This window comes from Sphaerodactylus townsendi, linkage group LG02, assembly GCF_021028975.2.
Source record: "Sphaerodactylus townsendi isolate TG3544 linkage group LG02, MPM_Stown_v2.3, whole genome shotgun sequence".
Classification (NCBI taxonomy): Eukaryota; Metazoa; Chordata; class Lepidosauria; order Squamata; family Sphaerodactylidae; genus Sphaerodactylus; species Sphaerodactylus townsendi.
Window position 1 is genome coordinate 80176772 of NC_059426.1, and position 25170 is coordinate 80201941.

Below are 25170 nucleotides of genomic sequence, written 5' to 3' on the forward strand. Positions count from 1 at the left end.
GTGTGATGAGGACATCGATCTCTATCATGCTTTCAAACAGTGCTGCAGTTCCCACTACCATGCGATCGAACGCATGATCTGCTCAGCAGCTCTTCCTTCCTCGTCCTGATTGGCTGTTGTGCTGTGTTGGGGCGGGAATTTTTTTAAAAAAAATTGCACAGCCACATCACCACACACATGCATAGATGTAGGTAGCTGTTTTTCACGCTAAGCTCTATTTATGCGCGGCTTTGGAACTCTATACCCACGCTGCTGCCCTGGCACAAAAGTCTAATTTTACTCTACAGTTGGCACAGAAATCACGTTCCACACAGCCCCATTTCCATGTAGCCTCCGCTGCTGTGAAATAAAAAAATGGCTGCGCGCAATTCGCCCATCCCACCATGCTCTGATTGGCTGGAAGGCTCCAGGTCACTCCCTACGGCAGGAAAAACAAATCTGGATTCAAACCCCAATTCTCCCCACCAATCTGGATTGGACACATGTTTTTTTAAAAAGGTGCACTTCCATGCAGATGCTGAAAAAACACATGATAAGGGGGAGAGGGTGCACCAGAACCAGGATGAATCCATGTTCAGCAATCAGGCAGTGGGGAGATCTTCCGGAAACCACGTTTTTTGCCGTGAGTATCACGTGTTATATTGACCATGGGGATTCCACCTCTGGCAGTCTGTGGTGGTCTGTTCTGGAGGGAAGAACACCTGTGGAATATAGGACTGGGTTTCCACAATTTCTGCGTAATTGGTGAGTTGCATTATTGGGAAAGGTGGGCATTTCTGGAAATTAGTTTTACCTCTATTTTGAGATATACACAAGAAATTTTGGGATAACAGTTAACCTATGTTAGAATATATCCTACCTCTGTTTTCCTGAGCAATAAGAACTTGTTCATCATTCACCTGGAACCTTATGGGTCCATTAGGCTTGCAGTCAGGCATGATTATCATGAAAATGCTGTTTATTAGAATGGTGTTCTGAATTATCATGACAGTGAGCTCAGTTTTGTAAACCATTGCCGTTATGGTAACCAGGAGAGCCGTATATTAACCACCTAGTAGGAATGCTGGCTTACGCCTTACAGCATCTCCATGAAAGCTTAGCAGCTCCCTGAACTCCTAGGGTCTTTGTATGTGGGACACAAGACAGAGAACAGTTCAGAAATGTGCATATAGCCTGAACATGACATTGAAGCAGACATATATCATTCAATCTCTTGAAATCCCAACCTTTACTTTATGTGCACAAATAAGGGTTAGAAGCATGTGATTAGCAGTAGAAAAACTTTGAATGAGTTCTCCCTACCAGTGTCCTTTCAGCCCAAGTTCCAGACCTGTCTTTTACATATATCTCTACCCCAAGACTGACAAAATGAGACCATGCTGCCAAATCATTCTTCTTCATGCTAAGTCTCAACCTACAGAAGAAGTTTCAGAGCACCAGTGTTATCTACAGATTTTGCAGGTCTGGAAATCAACTTCCCCTCCTCAAAGATGTTGTTCTTAATGCTCATGCCTATCCCAGTGTGCTAGCCGCTGGCAAAAGCTGCTTTTTGATCTCGCTGAGTGATATTGTTATTGAAGACACCATACGGATTGTAGCTTTGCGGCCTGGAGATTTGGCAGAAAAGATGAAGAGATGGCCTAGGGGGGGAGAGACAAGGAGAAAGTTTCTTAGACACACACATATTGAATAATTAGTGATAAGAGCCAAGGAAATATTCATGACTTTGTGGAAAGATAAATAGATTTTTGATTAAATTTGGGCTTTCTGTTTTAAAGCAGTCAAAGTTATTTGGTGATTGGCAGCATGGAAATTAGTTTTCCGTGCATCCTGGCTGGCCTGAAGATCCCGTTTAGAGCAGTTAGCTGAGATAAAGCTGCAGATAGACAGTTGCTCTGAATTGGCAGGAAATTTAGAGTTGATATGCCAAGAGCTCATACTGCTGTCACAGCAGTTGAGAAGCAGCTGTTGAGTGGCCAGAGTAACCTCCCTTGCTGTCTGACCCCGGTTTTATTCATATCAAATACAAGCTATTTTTACACTACTTTTGTGTGTTGTACCTAGCTCACGAAGTTCTAATTTCATTTTGGGTAGTTTAGATGGCTTTTAAAATACTACCTGGGATCAAACAGTTGTTTTCACAGCCAAATTACTTGGACCTTTTATCCTACCCTTCTTTCAAGGACTTTAGTGCACCATCCTCAGGGATAGGGGTCAGCAGGTGTGGCGTGGGGACCAAGCTTCCAGAAGGTGCCCTGCGGTATGCCCCAGAGGGCCTTGTTATCCCCACTGTTATTTAACATCTACATGCGACCCCTCGCTCAGTTGGTGCGGAGCTTTGGGCTGGTCTGCCATCAATATGCCGATGACACCCAGCTCATTCTGATGATGGAGGGTGGTGGCCTCGGCCCCTGCGGCTCTATAGCATTGTTTGGAGGCAGTCGCTGGTTGGTTGAAGCAGAGCAGTTTAAAACTAAATCCACCGAAGACTGGCTGGGCCATAGTGGGGGACATGGGGGTTTTCAGCCGCCGGTATTGGAAGGGGTGTCTCTCACCCCTACTTTCCTGACCCTTTCTATGGAGAGCCAGGTGGCCCATGTTACCCAGGTTGCCTTTTATCACCTTCACCAGGCCCAACGGCTGGCCCCCTATCTCTCCCAGGCTGACCTAGCCACTGTGATCTATGCAACGGTCACCTCCAGGCTGGACTATTGTACACGGGCCTTCCCTTGCAGTTGATCCGGAAATTGAAACTGGTCCAGAATGAGGCGGCGCGGCTCTTGGTGGGTGGTTCTTTTCGAGAGCATATCACCCCCGTGTTGCGCCACCTACACTGGCTTCCAGTGGAATTCCGGGTCACTTTCAGTATGTTGGTGTTAACCTTTAAGGCCCTTCGTGGCTTGGGACCCTCATACCTTCGCGACAGTCTCACCCCATATGTCCCGGGTAGGCCTCTGCGATCGGCAGAGGCCAATCTACTGGTGGTCCCTGGCTCCTCCATGATGCGGCTGGCCTCTACCCGGGCCAGGGCATTTACGGTCCTGGCCCCTGCCTGGTGGAACATCCTTCCATCAGATGTACGGGCCCTGTGGGACCTTGGAGAATTCCGCAGGTCCTATAAATGGTTTTGTTCCACCAGGCTTTTGGTGAGGCCGGCTGCGGATCGCCCCTCCAGGATTCCCCTGTGTTGCTGTTCCACACTTGGCACGCCTAATATAGAATCTAAATTGCACTGCTGCCCCGCCTGGCCTTGGGATCGGGCACCACACTTTTATAATGAACTTTTATAATGTTGTTTGATGCTGCTAGGTTTTATGAAATATGAAATTTGTACATTGTTTTTAACTTAATTTAATTTTTTTGTGGTGTGCAATATTGTTTTTGGACTGTTGTACACCGCCCAGAGCCCTTTGGGGGAATGAATGAATGAATGAATGAATGAATGAATGAATGAATGAATGAATGAATGAATGAATGAATGAATGAATGTGTGGCTCCCCTGTTTTATATTTTATCTTCACAGTAACCCTGCGGGTGCTTTCCAGGCTGTGTGGCTTTTGTCTGATGGATCTTGTTCAGTAGTGGAATTCAGCAGGTTCGCACCACTTTGACAGAACCAGTTGTTAAAATGGTGCTTGTAAACAATCAGTTGTTAAATTATTTGGATTCCCACCACCAGAACCAGTTGTTAAATTATTTGAATCCCACCACTGATCTTGTTCCTAATGTTTCGCCTGTATCTGTGGCTGGCATCTTCAAAGGTGTATCACAGAGAGAAGTGTGCTACACCTCTGAAGATGCCAGCCACAGATGCAGGCGAAACATTAGGAACAAGATCTACCAGACAACAGCCACACAGCCCAGAAATCCCACAACAACTTGAGCTCGGCCATGAAAGCCTTCGACAATACCTGAGGCATAAGTTCATTATAGAGACGATCATGCTGAAGTTTACCCCATGATTGTCATCGGTGAGTGAGAATTTGAACCTGGACATTCTAACTATTGTAGTACTGCTTATAAGGGTAAAATGCTTCCTCTTGCGTTTGAGGGAGAACACTCAACACTCACATTTGATGGAGCTCAGCACTGGTGATTGTTTTGGTCATGTATTAACACAGAGAACAATAAATGGATAGGCTATTAAGTGCTAATCTAGATTATTTTCAGCATGAGGCTCACTTCATTTGGATGGAGTCACAACTCTAAAGAATTGAATTCTGCCTTTGAGGTGATCAAAATCCCTAAGGCTGTGTTTGGCCATCATGATATACCAATACCTGATCTATTAGTGCTTTCTGTACAAGGCTGCTATTATGTCAGCCTCATTATTTTAGCCAGCAGAAAAAGGATGCTCCAGATATTTGTGTGTGTGTTTGTGTGATTACTAAGACAGGAAGTCTTTTTTTAAAGAACATTTCACCCATACCTAGTGTTAGGAAGATGTGGGATGCTGCACAAGTTTCACAGTGAACACATGCATGGTTGAACTTATCATGTTTGTCTATTTAAGCAAAAGCAGTTATGCAGCAAGGATGGGGAAGCAGCTGTGTGAGAACCTGATGCACAAAAATCCAATTGCACTGTACTGCATAGCTAGCAAGAAATACAGTGAAACAACCTGTCAACTCATTAACAGATCAACGTACTTCAAAAAATCATGTTTTCATTTGCAACTGGTGAATGGAGCCCAAGTCCAACTGGTGCGTTTTTGTGCATCCCTAGAAGCATATAAATTATATTGCAGTACTATCCTAGTGGATTAATGCAAAAATATGGCTCAGAGATACAAAAGTAATAATCTAAAGCTGGGACCACCAATTTTATCTCATAAGAATTTACATACAACAAACACAGCCAAATAATCTGCCATGTGATGTTTGAAAGGAATGTTGTTTGTTGTGCATACATTATTAGAGCGATTTTGATCTTTTCCCCCCTCAGGCTGTGACTATTGAAGACTATAAAGCAAATTGCTACTGTTGTCTGATTTGTAGAATGTGAAATTATGATGTGGCAGATTGGAACGAAGGATAGATTTCAGGAAACTGCTTCTCAAATAGTTGCCAGGCTACCACGTTACATTGGTGGGTGTTACTGATGTCCATTTTTTCATCACTACTATAACAAGCCACAACTAGAAACTGTTTTGTCCAATTGTGAGGCCCAGTCTGCTGATCTATTCCACTACCTCAGCCACTCACACAGACTTGGAAAGATGTAAGTGAGGGGACCTAGAGAGCTGGTGCAAAAAGGCAGTCCCCAGAAAAAGGGGCACAGCTGGTGACACTTACCTATTCAGCCCCTGGCAGCCCCTGGTAGCAGAACAGACCTGTAATTCATTTGGCTTATTGGTCCAGAAGAAAGTTCCTGTCCACACAGTCTGGCCATGGTGGCACCTGGTAACATACTGGGCTCACTGATCAGCATGGCCAAGAGGAACCCAGCCCACCTAACCCAGCAGATGGCTCTAAGTTGGGGTAATGGGCCCAGCCAGAAAGAAGCCTGTGCAGACTAGCCTTTGCACATGTGTAAGATGCAGGGACATAGGTATAGATTTTTTATGGGGGGGGTTGAAGGGGCACACCCCCACCTGCCCCTAGGGCATGGCCACGCCTCCCCAAGCCCCACCCCTGGCCTAGCGCTTATAAAAGCAGCTCTCCGAGGTTGGGGATGGCAGACTCCCCTTCCCTGCCCTGCCCTGCCCTCCCCTGCCCCTCCCCTCTGGACAGAGGCATAGAAGGAAAATGGAGCCCAGTGCAAAATCTTAGTTTTGCACACACACCCCTCCCCCCCTTGCAGCCGCTGTGATGCAGGAATCCACCCCCAAACAGCATCGCTTTCAATGGTGTTTAAACTAGAGAGGCCAAATTCTCCTTTTAAATCCACCGTAAAGGGAGAATCTGGGGTCCCTAGTTAAACAACATTGAAAGTGATGCTGTTTTGGGGTGGATTCTCCCCCACCCTGAAACAGCATCCCTTTCAATGTGGCATAGTGGTTAAGAGCAGGTGCATTCTAATCTGGAGGAACCGGGTTTGATTCCCTGCTCTGCCACTTGAGCTGTGGAGGCTTATCTGGGGAATTCAGATTAGCCTGTGCACTCCCACACACGCCAGCTGGATGACCTTTTTATTATTATTATTATTATTATTATTATTATTATTATTATTATTATTATTATTATTATTATTATTATTATTATTACAAAACAGTTATACACAGCAAACAAGATCAATATGCTGGATTTTGTATTACATCACACGTCGGACACTTCCCAAGCATCTAGGACTGTGTGATGTATCGACAAATAATGCGTGCAGAGCCGAGTAGGGTGGCCTTTTGCAGCTGACATATGGTGATTTTGTCAGCGCCAATTGTTTTTAAGTGCTGTTCAAGATCTTTAGGCACTGCACCCAGTGTGCCGATCACCACTGGGACCACCTTTACTGGTTTGTACCAGAGTCTTTGTAGTTCAATCCTTAAATCCTCGTATCGTGTAAGTTTTTCCAGTTGCTTCTCATCAATCCTGCTGTCACCAGGAATTGCAACATCAACTATCCACACTTTCTTTTTTTCCACAATCGTGAGGTCAGGAGTATTGTGTTCCAAAACTTTGTGAGTCTGAATTCGGAAGTCCCAGAGTAGTTTTACGTGTTCATTTTCAGTGACCTTTTCAGGTTTGTGATTCCACCAGTTCTTTGTCACAGGCAGATGGTAGTTGTGGCACAAGTTCCAGTGAGTCATCTGAGCAACAGTATTATGCCTCTGCTTGTAGTCCGTCTGCCCGATCTTCTTGCAGCAGCTAAGTATGTGATCTATTGTTTCGTCTGCTTCCTGACAGAGTCTGCACTTGGGATCTGTAGTTGATTTTTCAATTCTGGCTTTGATGGCGTTTGTTTGAATTGCTTGTTCTTGGGCTGCAAGAATCAAGCTCTCAGTCTCCTTTTTCAAAGTTCCATTTGTGAGCCACAACCAGGTTTTTTCCTTGTCAATTTTGTCCTCAATTTTTTCTAGGAACTGTCCATGGAGACCCTTCTTTTGCCAGTTTTCTCTTCTGCTTTGCAGTGTATTTTTACGGTATTCACTCTTTGTCTTTTGCACTTTGAGCAGTTTTCTGCTGTTGACTTCCATCAATGTTGGTTCTTCACTGTTTTTCACATAATCTGCCAGTGCATGTTTCTCTTCTTCCACCGTTTGTTTCACTTGCAGAAGCCCTCTACCTCCTGATTTTCTGGGTAGGTAAAGTCTGTCAACATCACTACACGGGTGTAATGAGTAGTGGATTGTCATCAGTTTTCTTGTTTTTCTGTCCAGATCATCCAGCTCTGCTTGCGTCCAGTTCACAATTCCAGCAGTGTATCTGATGACGGGTATGGCCCAGGTGTTGATAGCCTTGATTGTATTCCCGCTGTTTAATTTGCTCTTCAAAATTTTTCTGACTCTTTGGACATATTCTCTGCTGACCACATTTTTCACATGTCCATGCTTGATGTTGTCCAGCTGTAGTATTCCCAGGTATTTATAGGATTCAGGTTGATTGCACTTTATGGTTTTTCCATTAGGCATCTCTATGCCCTTACTGTCAGTAATTTTCCCTTTCTTCAATGCCACTGTGGCGCATTTGTCCAAGCCGAACTCCATACTAATGTCATTGCTGAAGATTCTGACTGTGTTGGTCAGTGACTGAATTTCAGTTTCTGATTTTCCATAAAGCTTTAGATCATCCATGTACAGCAAGTGGGAAATTTTTGGTGAATTTCTTGCAGTTTGATAGCCCAGGTTTGTTTTTTGTAGAATTGTTGACAGTGGGATCATTGCAATGATGAACAACAATGGTGACAGTGAGTCACCCTGGAAAATTCCTCTCTTGATGTTGACAGTTCCGTAGCTTTGGTTGCCCACGAACAACTCAGTTTTCCAGTGTTTCATTGCATTTTGAGTAAACTTGCTAATATTTTCACAAACCCCAATGACATCCAGACATTTGATGATCCAACTGTGTGGCAGTGATTATTATTATTATTATTATTATTATTATTATTATTATTATTATTATTATTATTATTATTATTATTATTATTATTAATTGGATTTAATATACCGCCCTATCCCCGAAGGGCTCAGGGCGGTGAACAATATAAATCTATTTTAGCCTTGGGCTAGTCACAGCTTTTCGGAGCTCTCTCAGCCCCACCCACCTCACAGGGTGTTTGTTGTGAGGGAGCAAGGGCAAGGAGATTGTAAGCCTCTTTGAGTCTCCTATAGGAAAGAAAGAGGGGATATAAATCCAAATTCTTATTCTTCTTCTAAACTGAGGACCTCAGATTCTCCCTTTAAATCCATGCCAAAAGGGTGGATTTAAAAGGAGAATCTGGGGAAATTTGGGGGGTGCCTGCTGTCAGGGGTGCAATGGTTAAGCTAGAAGCAGCAAACTTTCAGGGTATCTTTAGGAGTCTCTCCTAATGATACCACCCAGGTTTGGTGACGTTTGGTTCATGGGGTCCATAACTTTGGACCCCATGGGTGGGGGTTCTTCTACACCACCTGGGTGGTGTAGCCCCATCTCCTCAAAGGTGGAAACAATGGGGGATGGGGGCACCCCCTTTGGGAGTCCATAACTTTGGACCCCATGAACCAAACGTCACCAAACCTGGGTGGTGTAGCCCCATCTCCTCAAAGGTGGAAACAATGGGGGATGGGGGCACCCCCTTTGGGAGTCCATAGCTTTGGACTCCCTGTACCAAACTTCACCAAACCCGGTGATAGTACATCCCAGGTTTGGTGAAGTTTGGTTCAGGATGTCCAAAGTTATGGATCCTCAAAGATGTAGCCTTCATCTTCTATTAACTCCCATTGAAAACAATGGAGGATGGGGCACTCCCTTTGGGAGTCCATAGCTTTGGACCCCGTGGACCAAACTTCACCAAACCCGGGTAGTACCATCAGGAGAGTCCCCCAAATAATCCCTGAACGTTTGGTGCTGCTAGCTCAAACAATGCGCCACCTGCAGGCCAAAAACCAAAAAAGCACTAAAATGTTTTAAAAACCCACAAACGGGTGGGCGGAGCTTTGGACACAAATGTGGGGGGTTCAAACCCGAGACCCCCCCTTACCTACGTCCATGGTAAGATGTCCTTAGTAGTTCAGGGGAGGGAGGAAAAAGGCCTTCTGGGAGGACCAAATGAGCATGGCTGAAACCAATCTATGCATAAAAGAGGTCAGAGAAATAACGGGGGGAGGGGTTGGCAGCACAGGCAGGGTGGAAGAGACCCTCAAAGAACAGGTTTCACTTCAAAGGGCCGCTGATAAAACTCAAGGCTAAAGGAGGCCAAATGATGCAACTACCACCCCACCCCCCTCCAGTGGTATACCACCAGCAAATGGTGCCTGGGGCACCCTCACCCCAAATTGCATCCCTCTCAAATTGAGGCAGGCCGATTGGTGGGCAAGTGGGGTGGGGGTTGGGGGGGAGAGTGAGTGAGAGAGTGGCAAATGATGGGAGAGCAAGCAGTACCAGCTATCATTGGTTGGGTGGACCCAACAGTGTATGAGGCATTTCTCACATGGCTGATAATGCAATGTCAGAGGGGAGGAAGAGGGACAGGTCTGGGAGGTGAGCCAGAGGAGTGTGAGAGAAAAAGGGTGGGAAAAGGCAGCCACCACTGCCAGCTGGGCTCAATCCAAATGCCCAATGAGGTTTGGGTGCAAATTTGTGCTCCCGGGCTTGTTTAACTTGCTGGATCTGAACTAGCCCTGTGGATCAGAGTGAGTGGTTAGGTAGTGGGGTCCTTGGGTCATCCCTTCCAGCTTGCCTTGGTGACTTCCCTTTGTTCTCTTTGCCCTGCGCAAAACTGCCACAGCCGCTGAGGGCTTCTGGGCATTGAGAAGCAGGAAGCAGCACGTTGGCTCAGAGGTGGCTGTGGCGCCCCAGCTAGTTGCCCATGGACAGAGAAAAAGACTTGGCTGCTGGCTGCTGTTGTCTTCCTTGTTCTTCAGAGCGGGGTGATCCCTTTACCTCTAGACTGCGCTTGGGCTTTCGGAGGAGAAGGGAGGGAGGGAGGGGCCAAATGCACCCCTCTACGTGGCCCAAGTGAATGGAGGACTGTATGCCCCCTCTGTTCCCCACTTCCAGATACACCATTGCTCCCTTCTTTTGTATCATTTTAACCTCAGGCTTCTGTGAACAAAAGCTTACTTAAATGGCAATCCACTGTTGTGTGATTCCTAAGGGACCAAAATGGATGGGCAGTATGATGCACCACTGCGTCCTGCAGCCCCTACACCTACAAGAGGAGAAAGGGTAGAAGATAGCATGCTTAATGAGGACTAAACACAATATAATGCAGGAGTACAACTTTAGTTTATTGACAGCAAACATCCTCCAATCCATTTATGATTCAGAAAAATATCCGTTTAAGCTTTTCTGAGGATTAAAAAAAAGTATTCCGGTTGCTTCTGTTATCTGGCAAGCACTCAGCGTATAAATACTTTGAACAGGCAAGTGTGCGACAGGTAAAAAGACTAAAGGAAGACTATTGTCAGGTCTAAGACCTATAAGCCTGGTGACAGAGAAGGAAAACAGGTGACTTCCTATAGTGTCAAGTTGCACAGAGGGAAGGCAACAAACATGGAAGTTTTGGCACTGCATTGGTATTTTGGTGACATGTGATTCCCCTATGAGCCAGAAAGGTGCAAGCACACTAGCTGGAACTCTGTGGTTTCTTCCTTCATCCAACAGCTTGTCTGGAGCACTGAAACAATGTTTGGGCTGCAGGCTCACAGTTCAAGGCTAAGAGTGTCTCAGACTTTTTCATATCACAATATTTTGAATGGAAGAAACTGAGAGAATAGTCAGCTACAATGGTAGAATTTGCTGATTAGGAGTGCTTTCAGTTGTTTCAGTTGTTAGCAGAGGTACAGTTTGCTGTCAGAATGATGAGGTATAAATATATGAGTAGGGATTTTTATATTTTATGTATCTGATGCCAGAGATGGCAAGTGGTTCTGAGAGACTTCAGCGATACAGTTGCCTCTGGAAAGCCATATATACCTAAATAGAAACAGGACAGGATTCTGTACTCACTCATGCTTTCCCCCCCCCAGGTCACCGCATTATGCCTGCCCAGAAGTAATCAGGGTAAGTGAACTTGAAATTCCAATATCCTTATTACAAAAGAAACAAATCCTTATATTTGTATTAGTTGCCTTAGACTACAGTACTTCTTGGTTACTACAGTAAGAGGATTCATTCTTTTCACATTTCCTGCTTAGTTTATAAGGGTTTATAAAATGTGTTCAGAATCAAATAAATGAATGAATAAACAAAACAAAACATGCAGAGCTCAAGAACACTCAACAGGATTGCCACTTGGGAAACTAGCTGCCAAAGGAACAGCCCTCTGCTTTTACTTGATTTTTTGTCTTAGTTCATCCAATCCCCAAAACCCTTTTCACTCAAGGAAGATGGAATAGGATTTTCCATAATGCTAATTAATAAAGGTGTAAGTGCCCTCCTTTCTTCAGGAGCATGCCTTGCAGTCCCTGATGACATAGTACCCCAAAAAGCACAGTTTCTAGTTTTCAGATGTAGAGGAAAATAATTGTGAGGCCAAGCTTCATAAAACCAAGACCAAGGAATTGACAGTTTACTTTATGATCTTGCAAATATGACTAACTCCAAGTCCCATAAAGAACCAAATGGGAGATAAACAGCTCCTTGATATTGTCAAGACATCTTTAAAATTGCAGATAATGTGCTGGTTCTTCAGGTTTTTCCAGGCCATTCCAGCCCATTTTTCCTTGCAGTTTCCAGATCACAGATAGGGACATACATGGGTTCTACTGTCTATCGTGTTGACATTTTAAAAACACCAATGCAGATGACTAATATGGAAGTTTCCCCCTTTTACCCAATTTTGTAAAAAATTCTACAATGGCTTTTGTTGAAATGAATGGGCCTGATCTATCCTGGCCCAGGACAAAGCCCACTGGCTTAGGGTTCCTTGGACCTCTTTTGACTGCGTGGTGTTTGTACACTGTAGCACTGAGGCCAGAGGAGTAGAAGGTCAGTGCATGCCTTCCTACGCTCATCCACCACCACCACTCCAGCAGAAGTGATTGTAGCCCTGGGTTTCTGCATAGAGAGAAGGCAAATAAAAGGCCTATGGAAATCCCCCTGTGTGTACGCGTTGTGCAAGAGTTGAGATTTTGTTTGATACATCTTCTTGGATACTGCCCCAAATCTTCCACCAGCACAGCACATCTTCTCTGCCTCCCCCCTCCTATTGCAGCCCAGAGTACCCACCAGATGCTGATTCCAGGGACGGAGAAGTTGGTACTCTATAGTGCAAGGGGAGAACTACTAAAAATCTCTGTTCCCTGCTTGCTCAGAAATTATTGGTGAGAGCCAACCCATTTTTTATTATTTGAGAAAAAGTTTTGCATTGTACCCTCTCACTAAATGCAAGGGCACTTACAAAGTTTCTCTGACTAATCTTCATCTAAACATCCAATTTCCATACTTCACAGGGAGAAAAATATGATGGGAGGAAAGCAGATGTCTGGAGCTGTGGAGTCATTTTATTTGCATTATTAGTGGTGAGTCATCTTCACTAACTTAATTTTTTTAAATGCTGTTTTTCCCCTATAGATTTTGCCATCTTCTACATCTTTTTTGCATTTTCTCTCTGTAACTTCCAGCAACTCATAGGTGCAACCTCTCTGATTCTTCCCATTCAGAAAGGGCATGACAAATGTTTCCAACAACTCTGAAATGCTGCTTCTAGTATACAGGGGAAGGAATCCAATTGTTTGAATGCTTTTACTCTAATTGAGAGACCACCAAAGGAGATCAGGTTTTTTTAAAAAAAAAAACCACAGAATTGATTTTGTGGGTAATCTGCAATTTATCAATTAAATCCCGTGGTTCAGGATTTTTTTAAAACCAGTATCAAGTCAGTCAGGCTTTTTTAAAAAGTAACAGAGGTTTGATTGTGTCCAAAATCAATAAACATGCCAAATTGCAACTGAGATTGTTTAAAAAAAATCAGGATCTTTTAAAACTATTGCAGCATTTGTCCCATAGTCTTTTGGATATATTGAATGAATACCATTATCTTCACATTCTTGTGCTGAGCTGCATCCACTCATACTTCTACCGAATCTTAATTTCAGTGGTGCCACATTAAAAAATGGGACGAAGGTGGGTGGGGGTAACTTTCCATCCTTGGGTCTCAGATGACACTGAACTAAATCGTAGGAGATATTGTCAGAATTGAATTGTGATTCCAAAAAAAGGCCAAGTTCAGTTGTAGCTTCTAGGGTTTTTTTAATGGAAGAACCTACAATCTTTTACTAACAAGCACTGATCCAAGCAATTTGGTTGGAACCAGAAGCTAATGGCAATCTTGTTTTCTGAACTGGGTGTGCTGAGTAAAGATGCCGAAATGCTTCATTGTTGTTATTGTTAGTTAGTTACAGTTGTGATTTTAATGAATTGCACTTCCTTCTAGCCATCTGACATCTTATTAGGGTTAAAAACTCTAAACAGCAACTTTTCAGTGTTTTGAAAGAAGGAGCAGGTAACCATGTCTTCAACTAGGAATTTGCCCACAAGGACATTGTGGCACAATGTGGACCAATCTTAATGTTTCATCTTTCCTCCCTGCTGTTTTTCTTTCCTCATAGCTTATAACTGCTCACCACTCATTCACCTTCTTCCCCTGTTCTTTTCCCTTTGTCCCCTCATCTTCCTTCGTGCTCCTGCAGGGTGCTCTGCCATTCGATGATGATAACTTGCGGCAGCTGCTGGAGAAAGTGAAACGTGGTGTATTCCATATGCCACATTTCATCCCCCCAGATTGTCAAAATCTCTTGCGGGGGATGATTGAAGTGGACGCCTCGAAACGACTGACGGTATGAAGGCATTCACTGTAGATTTCATGACTTCCCAACTCTAAAGATACCCAGCGTTTTTGTACCTAACATGTATCAAACTCATCATCCTCAATCTGCTTGTTAAAATGTAAGGCTAATTTTTTTTTGTTAAGAAATGACAGTTTCTAGTCCTTATGGCTGTGAAGAGAGGCGTCAAACCATATGGGAAATTCCAGATGAAATGTAGGAAACTAGGGCTGATTTGAGAAGAATTTCCATTATTGAAAGAATTTCAGTTTAGCAAAAATAGAATGATAATAAATGGACAAAACGTACAAAATTCCTTTATTTGCAGCTCTTAGGTTACTTTGGTACAGAAGCCATTACTTACAAAATATAATTAACTCTATTGTTTTCTATTGTTGTCCTTTTAATGTGTCTCAACAGTTGTATTAAAGTCATTTTAATATTCTCACCTCTTTGATTGACAGTCCATTTGAATGAGTAGCTAATCTCTCAGGTTTAAACCTGTAATGTAATCAGTTTTCTTGCTTTAGCTGACACATTTGCTGACATTGGGTTGGATCAAACTAGCAATTTCTACTAATTCCCCCCTTCCTGCTGCAGCCCCATTCACATCATTCCTCAGGGTCTGTTCATAGAACTGGCAGAGAAATGTGGAGATCAGTGAACTTCAGTGGGAGTGGGAAGTCAAGGAAATTATTTTCTGCCATTGGGAAATGTTGTCTATATCTAGCCCATTATAAGACATTTGATTCTCAGCCACCAAATGGCAATGAATATTTTGCACAGTCATGCTATCTTGAGATTGTTACTGTTAACAGAAATTGTGTATACATGCTTGGCCTGATTCTGGTCATCTCCCACACTTCCCAATGGTCATCCATTCCACACTCTTTTAGATTATATAATTTAAAAATTCCTGATTCTTTTGATGTGTTATATTCTGACTCTAGGATTCTTGGGTCATTTTCCATTCTCAATGTATCAGATTTTTTTGGGGAAAAAACTTTGTATGTTGTTGTAGCAAATTATTTTGTATTATGTGTATACCTAGACTTACCTAGGAGGGATATATTTCTACTCAAGATGCATTTTGCTACTTTTTACTGAAAATTTATGCCAAAGATTGCCATTTCATTATCAGCTTTTGTGTTTTCACACAAAGGATTGTTGTTCTTGTTGGGTATGAATTAAGCAGTATGGATAATGTTGAAAAGTAAAATGCCTGTTTAATTGGTGACACTGAAAATATTGTTGCCATTTTTACTGCTAGACAACCTATATTTTAGGCGCTGTAAGTGATCCTATATACAGTTTTCAAGCTCAAATATTCTTTATATGTGGGAGTATATATATGAAGAAATGTAAAACTAAAACTCCTCCCAGATCTTAATTATGATAAAATATTTATAAATCACTGCTCAGATTATTGTTTGGCATATCAACAGAAGACAACACCCTATTGAACCCTAATAAACCCTAAGCAAATGCAAGTTTGTAATTCTCCATTTGTCTAATTGGGCTGTTATGACACATTTCTGATCTTGCTTCTATCATCTTGTCTGCTGTAGTCTGTTTAATATGTAGTGATAAAAAAGATTTGGTAGTATAGCATGTTTTAGGGAACATAAATATTTGTGGTATCCATTTGTTTGATGTAATCAACAACCCCTGGAGTTTAGTCTTTAAAATCCTGGTGATTTAACCAGCAGAGGATTGTATTTAACTTTTTTTTTCAGACAATTGGGTTTGCCTTTTTCTCTTCCTCTGACTAACTAATGCCTTCTAACTGTCATTTAATTTTGTCTTGGCATCTTCTTTGTAAAATCATCTGAACATAAGAAGAACATAAGAACATAAGAACAAGCCAGCTGGATCAGACCAAAGTCCATCTAGTCCAGCTCTCTGCTACTCGCAGTGGCCCACCAGGTGCCTTTGGGAGCTCACATGTAGGATGTGAACGCAATGGCCTTCTGCGGCTGTTGCCCCCAATCACCTGGTCTGTTAAGGCATTTGCAATCTCAGATCAAAGAGGATCAAGATTGGTAGCCATAAATCGACTTCTCCTCCATAAATCTGTCCAAGCCCCTTTTAAAGCTATCCAGGTTAGTGGCCATCACCACCTCCTGTGAGGCAGCATTATTCCAAACACCAATCACACGCTATGCGTGAAGAAGTGGTTTCCTTTTATTAGTCCTAATCTCTTCCCCCAGCATTTTCAATGTATGCCCCCTGGTTCTAGTATTGTGAGAAAGAGAGAAAAATTTCTCTCTGTCAACATTTTCTACCCCATGCATAATTTTGTAGACTTCAATCATATCCCCCCCCAGCCGCCTCCTCTCCAAACTAAAGAGTCCCAAACGCTGCAGCCTCTCCTCATAGGGAAGGTGCTCCAGTCCCTCAATCATCCTTGTTGCCCTTCTCTGCACTTTTTCTATCTCCTCAATATCCTTTTTGAGATGCGGCGACCAGAACTGGACACAGTACTCCAAGTGTGGTCGCACCACTGCTTTATATAAGGGCATGACAATCTTTGCAGTTTTATTATCAATTCCTTTTCTAATGATCCCCAGCATAGAGTTTGCCTTTTTCACAGCTGCCATGCATTGAGTTGACATTCCCATGGAACTATCAACTAAGACGCCAAAATCCCTTTCCTGGTCTGTGACTGATAGCACTGACCCCTCCTCATGTTTCAGAGGTAGCACTAGCACTGTATCCATGTCTAAACAACTTTTTAAAAATCAAAGTGTTTGGCACATGCTTCAGATTGGTTAGTATGATATAGAGAAATGTGATTTTTAAATCTTTCCCCAAGAATGGTAGTAAAGTTAGTAAGCTCCAGTGAAGAGAGAAAACCCCTATGGGAGAACCTATTAAATGCCTTTGCCACTTAAGTAGTTTTAAATACCATGTATAAATGAAGGTAATGAGATTAACTCACACTGTGGATCACCGTACCTTACAGTGCACAGCAAAAGGCATAAAGCCTTTTTCTTGTCAAAACTAGTTGCCCTCCTATATCCTTCCTTTTCACTTTAACATAGATGAAAAGCAACAAAACATTAATTAATTGGTGTATTTTTTAAAAAAAAAGAGAGTAATGAACATATTGGCAGTAGCAGCAAGCATGCATTACTAACATCTTAATATTTCTGTGCAATTACATTAGAATAAGAACAGAGGCTGATTTTATAAAACATATTTCTACTGAGAATGCTTTCAGTATGAGATAAGGCGAAACTCTTTTAGTGGCAATTCTTGACCAATTCCTCTTTAGAACTATGCAATGGAGTCTTTAGACCTAATTGGGAAGAACACTAGAAAAAGAAAATTCTTTTTTATTTCTGTTTATAATCCAGGCGGGACATGGGGAACCCCTGGAATTACACCTCATCTGTAGACTACAGAGATCAGTTCTCCTGGAGAAAATTGATGTTTTGAAAAGTGAACTCTATGGTGTTGTGCCCCACAAAGTTCCCTGTCTTCACCACGCTCTATCCCCAAATCTTCAGGAGTTTTCCAACTTGGATCTGACAACCCTATCCCTGCATCCTCTGCCTGTGGTCAAGGGGACCTGACAACCCTAAATTTATATGAAGGGTCAAAATATCTCCAGAACTTGTGGGGTATTATAGCGTGAAAACTGTCTGCTGAATTATATTGTCACATCTCACTGTGAGTCAGGAAAGGACAGAAACGAAGCAGACATGGAAGAGACTTGGACATGACTTAACCATAACTTCACTATTGTAAAGGATTCAATGGTGTTGATGTTCAGAACAGCCGCCTGGCCTTGACTGCATTCCATAACCCGGGCGATGGGCCAGCATCTGTGGCGGAGACTCTGGCGGAGGCCTTATCTCTTCGAGAGAGATGAGAACTCCGCCTCTGCATGAGAACTGAGGAGGGGATGGGATGGACAGAGTTATAACCTGTGCTTCTGGAAGGGAGACTTTATTCCTGCCACGTGTGTAATGCGAGTTTAGGGATGTCTGAATAAACGGTCTTTTACACCCAAAAAAGCCTTTTATTTCTGCTTCTATGGAATTCCTTACATTGTGGCAGGAATCATAGTTCATCTATCTTCCCAGTGCAGCTGACCTCTGGTGTCTCGCACGGAGAGGTTGAATATTCCTCTGAATCTGGAGAGGATTGCGGTAGCCCCAAGTTAGAGGGCTCCGAAGCTTCCCTTTATGGATTTGAGGAACCGGGCGGGAGAACGGGTCTTCGCTTGGTAATCCCCTTTCCCCGCCCCTCGTGATCAACATCGTAGTCTTCCTTTACCCGCTGGGACGAGGGACGAGGGAGAGACGATCATGTGGACTTCTTCTGCATTGAGTCGCTCGGGCGCTGTCTATGGATCGGGCCTGTTCAGGATCGGATATCTGCCCGCTTCCTCGCGGTGGGATTACAAACCCTGTGATGCAACCTGTCACGGAGGAGACGGGCCTGGACCGACCTTCATGCTGGCAAACACAGGAGTCCATTGAACGCATTCCTTGACCTCAGATTTTGGTGATGCCTCCCCAGAATCCACCGCGGGTATAGCACTGGGGCCCGGCCCTCCTAAGACTCACAAATTTCATTGAAAGTCCGGGACTATATCGGGAGTTGGGAGGGGTATCCGCATTCAGCTTCCGGGATCAATTCCCCCTAGATCCCGGATCAGCAGTTGCACCTTCCGCGGCGCTCTCGCGGAGTCAGCCGCCGGGTACGTAGGTGCTGCATTCTGGATGAAGAGGGAATCAAGGCGAAAGCCTGCCTTCCCATCCTGGATCTATCTCCGGCCAAAAAAGAGAGCTGGGATGAGGGTGGGGCCGCATTCGCGATGCCCAGGGAAGCATGGGCCCGTGAATCGCCAGCTATGGGGAAGAGGAACGGGAGTATTGCAGCAAGAGCTGCGGAAACCTGCAAAAGACCGGGAACAGCAGCGCAAAGAAATCCAACTCGAATTGGACCGCGTTTTCAAAGACGCTACTGCAACGGCAATATACGCAGAATCTATCGTGGTCCATGATAAGGTCCTGGAACACTCCAAACTGGACTTTAGAGCTAGCCGACGCCAAAAGTTGCCGCTATAGCGCCATGCGCGCAAAGTGAACTAACTGCAGCTATTCAATCGACCTAATCCGGCCAAACTGGAACGGGAGAAAGTAGCTTTGCATGCGCATTCAAGATGCCTTTACTGACTAAGGAAAGAGACCAGTCACTTTAGCCGCCTTTGAAAAAGTTGAGCTGAAGGAAGCAGCAGATCAAGATGCCCCAAGTTGGTGCCCACGCTTCAGCCACTGGTACAGCGCCAAGGCCAGAGGGGCTTAACGCTTCTGGGTCCTGCATACTCGCCAGATCTGCAAGCACCTTCCTTCCAAAGACTCCGTTCCCACCAGGAACACCAGCGAAGCTGCAACCGTTGGTGCCCCCCACCTCCCACCGACCTCGCCCTCCCTACTGCGCCACCAACTCTGCGAACCGCCAGCCTGCAGCTGGCCAAGGGGTCGCGGAGAGAGTGGGATATTACAGACCTCCACACCTAATTCGCCTTCGCTTCGGGATGGGGACCGCTATTTCCAAACTCCCCTACTTCAATTCCTACAACCTCGATGCCCACATGGAGTAATATGACGACGCATTTGTACCGGGTCTGAGCTTAAAAAAATATGTGGACATCGCTCCGGCCTTGGATGGAGCGGCAGTCAATTGGTTTGTGGACTCTTTTGATCTGGTAAGGGAGTGATACTCGCGACGGGTGCTCATGCCTCCTCCAAGCCTTAAGGGCTCGCCTTTCCAAGATCCTGGTGCTGCTGAAAATGAAGCTTATCCGGCATTCATCAAAAATCTATTCAGCAAGGCAACCGCCTTTGCCGAATTCTGTTCGCGGACTTTTGCGGTGGCGGGGCGCTGCTCGACTCTCCTCTTATGGGCCTTGAGCGCATGAAATGTGAATATTCTCGATGCCGCCTCGACGGCAACCTGCGTGAAACAGTGTTCCTTATTCGATCCCCCCGCATCTATTGCTGATTGGATCGTAATTAGGGATCTCTGCGGCTGTGCCTCGCTTTGGATTACGCTGCAGGTTGGGCCGCCACGCTTCAAAACCCGCCGCTACGCACTCACCGCTGGCAAGTATCAAGTAGCCAAGCCCAGCAGCTCTTCCTTCTAACAAACCACACTCCGAAAGCACCGCCGGGCTGCTTGGGACAGGTCTTTACCAGCGGAGGACCGGTCATCTTAGCTGCCAACTGCCCTAAAACAGACAGCCAACCGGCCCGCCGTAAGCAAGCACCCCATCTGCCAAGCCACTCACGAATCGGGCTCTGCCTACGGGTTCGCTTCATGTTACTGAAGGCGACCCAGAAGTAGGGGAAGCAGCTGTTTGCCTTCTCTCTTCAGCCCCCCCCCATGGATATGGTTCACAACTGATGCGGTGAGTGAAGGCAGCTAGCCCCAGCCACGACATTTATCTGCATTCTGGCCAACCCCCGCTAAGCACACTCAGATATAGCCTCAGCTCCTTTGTAGATTCTGCAGTGTTCTATTGTTTAATCGCGGCCCCAAGTGGCGGAGGAACTTGACTAGATCGAAAGTCCCCTGGCTAAGCTTCCATACCGCTCTCACCCAAATGGGACGGGTAGTTCTCTCGGGGCCGAAGGACCGCCTAGTTCAAAAACGCGAATCCGTCCTCCTTCGGCGCTTCGACCATTGGGGAGAAAATTTAGTTTTATTCTCTGGCTCGGGTGGCCAAACACTCCATAGTCCCAAGTATGCCATGGTTGTTGTTGCATGAACCAAAAATTCATTTGGAAAGAACGGATCTTAGGAATTCACTGACCCTCCCTGTGGAGAATCACATGAATTGGGGAAAACTCCAATTCTCTAATGACATACCCCTTGGTTTCGCTTTGAAGCTGTGCACGCCCAATTGTTCTCGACCCTACCGCATTCCACCTGCTTTACCAAGATTTAGCTGGTGAGTATTTCAGGAGCAAGAAATGTTAACAATCGTTACACCTCCCATATTACATTGACTGCAAAATTGTATTACAGCTTAGGGGCTCAACTGCCCAGGGGTAGAATCTACCGCATGAGTCCTAATGGGCCGAGGAGAAGGAACTTCTGCGGCCTTCTTGTGACAAGAACCTTTGCCTTCAATGGTTCATATCATCGGCTCACCAAACACACACACATGCTGCTCCTGTATTTATTTGTTAAAAAAAAAAGGACGGTCTTGTACAGCCTTGCACGGATAATAACAGGACTCAATGCGGTTTCCCTGTCCAATAAATACCCTTTTGCCATTAATCTCCAAGGACCTCTTAGATGCATTGGGTAAGGGACGATATTTTACTAAGTTGGACTTAAGAGAAGCCATATTTACTACAGAGTCAGGATTGCGGAAGGTGAACATTTGACCGTACTAACACAAAAAATTTGGACAGTATGAATACTCTTAATAATGCCATTCGGGTTATAGTGGGGCCCTCGGAGCTTTTATGGCCCCTCATCAATCGGTTCTACATGATTTATTATACAAGGGAGTAGTGGTGTACTTAGATGATGCTCTTTAATTTATTCACAACCATGGAGGAGTATGAAGCCCTTGGTTCGAAGTATTAAAACGCTTTGCTCGACAACTCTCTTTGCCAAACTTTCTAAAATGTTGTTTCACACCAAACCTCTATCGGATCATTTGGTTACCGGATTCCTTCCTCCGGTAGGCTGCAAAATGGATCCTGCTAAGATTGAAGCAGTCCTCCAATGGTCTGCCCCCCTACCAATCGTAAGGAACTCCAATCTTTCCTAGGGTTTGCTAATTTCTATCGCGGACTTTATAATTCCCAATTCGAACTGACTCTCCCACCACAGACCTTCTTAATGCGATCTGGTGGGTAAGACTCACAGGCTGCTGCCTGGGCCCCCCTTTCTTGGTCTAAAGAATGTCAGGACAGCTCTTCAACATTTAAAATCAGCTTTTTACCACCTGGAACCCATCCTCAAAACAAAATGTTCCTGACCCAGATCTTTCCTCATTGTGGTTCACTTGGATGCTCTCGGACAAAGCGCTTGCGCAGCCCCCGTTGCAGAGAAATAAAGATGATAGGCTGGTTCCTTGCAGTGCTTATTTTATCAAAAAAAATTCTCGCTGCCGAGCTCAACTGGACTGTAGGGGATAAAGAGACTGCGTATTTCATCAAAGTAGCTGCTTCACTCTGGCCACTGGCTGAGGGGCTAAACACCCTCTTCAAGTTTGGTCAATCACAAAGAACTTGGTTTACCTTTCCACCCTCAAGATGTCCGCAAAACAACTCTTCAAGCTAACATTTCTTTTCCTCAAGCTTTCACTCTCCGTCCATTTTTCCCTCGAAAACCAATAACTACTGATGCGCTTCACTACAGTCTGAGGAAAGAGGCCGCTGCTCACGGGATATCCCGCTGCGACTGTTCTCTCTCTTCTCCTCCTCCCAATTGGGGCTGGCTGTCACCTCGATTCCCAGACGCCCACTCTCCTTCTCCACCTATTCCCAGCCTGGTCTCTCCTTTCCTACGGTGAACTCGAGGAGGGCGGGCTGGCGCTGAAAGCCACCAGCGGAGGAGAGGGTGGACTCCCACCACGCCTGGAGCAAATGGGTGTTTGGCTGTAATTGGAGCCATAATGCGGCCTCCCTCCCAAGCAGTGGTTCTCGCAGGCTCTGTCATGATGCCCTACTTCGGGCTGGACATTTTGGCTTCCTTAGCATCCCGTGCACTTGGCCCGGCCATTAATTTTGGTGGAAGCGATGCTAAAGACATTGAGACATATAATTGGTATTGCTCTTGTTGTGCGGAAGCTAAATCCGCCTCGAAAACCCCTTGGTCTGTTGAAGCTCTCCCGTGGCCTCCTCGCCCTGGGAAGTCATTTCCATGGGATTTTATTACGGATTTTGCTAGAAAGTCAAGGTAACACGGTTCTCGTGGGTGGTGGTGGACTTTATTTTCCAAGCAAGCTCCATTTCATCCCATGTATACCATCCTCCTCCGCTTCCTAAGTTGGGCGCGCCCTGCTCATTCAGCACATGATCGCCTACACTTCGGGCCTATCAAGGTGGTTCTCACCATGCTGGGCCCCAATTCATTTCTAAAGTTCTGGAAAGCTTTCCTGGCTTTGTTGGGGGTCAGCCTTCGGCAATTGCCGCCTCTACCACGTCCAAAGTGACGTAGGGAGTCGGAGAGAACGAAGCGAATAGAACCTCTGGAACAGTATTTAATGCTTGTTAAGACCAATCTATCACCAAGACAACTATGCGAAGTTAATTCCGCTTTGCAGGAATACGCCTATAATAATGCTGTTCATAGCAGTACAAAAAAAACCCTTCAAATTGTGTCTGGTCAACCTTTTCCCTATGCTGTTTTAAATCCATCAAGTGGAAGCGCTTGAATCCTCCGGAGTTCCAACAGTGGGATTTCATCTCTGGGTCGAGGGTGGAAAAACGGTCCAGACCAGCTTTACAGCAGGCTAAAGACTCCTAAAAACTTCAAGCGGATAAGCACCGCCGATTTCCTTACGGTGGGCTTCCGGCATATTTGTCTACCAAGAATCCTTGTGAGACGCATATTAAATTTTCAAAACCGGGCAAAGATTCGTGGGACCTTTAAGATTACTAAAGTGATTAATGATGTCACTGCCCTACTGGACTCTGCCTAATTCTTCTAAGTAATATCCATCCTGTCTTTTCATTCCAGTTTGCTCAAGGAGGCTCCCGCTTTCCGATGCCTGCCTTTCGGCACCTAATTACTGGAGAGACCCCCAACGACTATAATACTGATGGCCACAAGCATTACGTAAATTGACGCTTTCATCCTGACTCTCGCTTTTAATCGCAAACGCTTTGCAATATTTAGTCTCTTTGGGTGGGATATTCTCCGGGTATAACTCAATGGGTCTATTCAGAAAAGTATTAACGCTCTTCCCTCATTTCTGCTTTCAATCGCGACCTTCCGCACAAACCTGGGGAAAAAAGTTTTCCTTAAGGGAGGTAGAGTGTAAAAGTGATTCAATGGTGTTGATGATTTTACAGCCGGGCCTGGCCTTGACTGCATTCTACAACCTCGGCTATGGGCCAGCATCTGTGGCGGGACTCTGGCGGAGGCCTTATCTCTTTCGGAGAGAGATGAGAACTCCGCTCCCATGAGAACTGAGGGGATTAATGGACAGAGTTATAACCCGTGCTTCATGGCGGAGACTTTATTCTGCCACGCTGCGTGGTACGCGGAGCTTTCTAGGATGTCTGAATAAACTCGGCCTTTGCCACCAAAAGTTTCCTTTTATTTCTGCTTCTATGGACTCCTTACAACCATGAGCTTTTTTTGTATGCCATAAATGCCTCCATTGTTGGCATTGTGGAATGGCCCTAGCACACCGGGGAGTTCCCTACAGCACTGCCTCTGCAGCCTGGTTCGCCACGCCATTGCCCCCTCATAATCCCTGCAGCAGTAGCTTTGCTATGGGACTTTCCAGAAATGCAAAGGTTGAGGACCTTTTGGAATGCCCCTCTTTTGTTCCGATGGCTTCCGCTGTCATGGAAACTCCTCGGCAGCAGAACAAGGCCATTTTTCCTGCCTCACCACTCCAATGATTGGGCACCTTTCCCCCCTTGCAGTGGAATAAAAAACTCAGAGGGGGAAACCTTGCAAAACTTTGAGAAACCTTGCAGAAAAGCAACATGTGAGGGCGCTGCAAACAGGAGGGTGGCAATTCCCTTGCACACGCAAGAGGTTTGGGGGGGGGGGGGTGTTGGAGTTTCCCAGTGCCTGTTTTGTGCAGAATCAACTAAATTGGTGAAAGTGAGTGGGGGGCATGGGGGGGGGGAGATTCAGCCAATCAGAATGTGGGAAACGGAGGTTGCCTGCACATGCCTTGAAGACATTGCCAAAGACCTCAAGGTGGAAGTGGAGGAGAGCCAGGGAGCAGTGCAAAGTCAACAGCAGGGTAAAGATCACCGCAGCAGCTGCGTTCCTGGATATAGCTCCGGGTATTTTTACTGTGCGAAATAAACCTATGTCTGAAGTCATTAAAGGCTATGTCTCTTCTCACAATTGAAAATAACAATCTTGGGAAACATTCTCAGTGTGCCTAGTATGTCCTGTACTTTTTATTCCAATTAGGCCAAAATGTATACAAAATACTTTCATTCAGATTTGTTTACAACATACCTTAAAGTCAAAAATATCTGATAACTACAGGGCTGCAAATGCATTCATACTGGTAAAAATTAATTGTTTGTAGAAAACAG

The 25170-nt window shown here is 44.9% G+C and overlaps 1 protein-coding gene across 17 annotated transcripts in view; it reads left to right on the plus strand.

Moving 5' to 3' along the window:
• The window catches only part of BRSK2 (BR serine/threonine kinase 2), a 490293-nt gene that overhangs the window by 377281 nt on the left and 87842 nt on the right, over nucleotides 1-25170 (plus strand). For all 17 annotated transcript variants that reach the window (XM_048487092.1, XM_048487093.1, XM_048487091.1 and 14 more), the window contains exons 6-8: nucleotides 11105-11138; nucleotides 12530-12598; nucleotides 13769-13915. In XM_048487092.1, the coding sequence (XP_048343049.1) occupies nucleotides 11105-11138; nucleotides 12530-12598; nucleotides 13769-13915 (250 nt within the window). The remainder of the gene's footprint in view (nucleotides 1-11104; nucleotides 11139-12529; nucleotides 12599-13768; nucleotides 13916-25170) is intronic.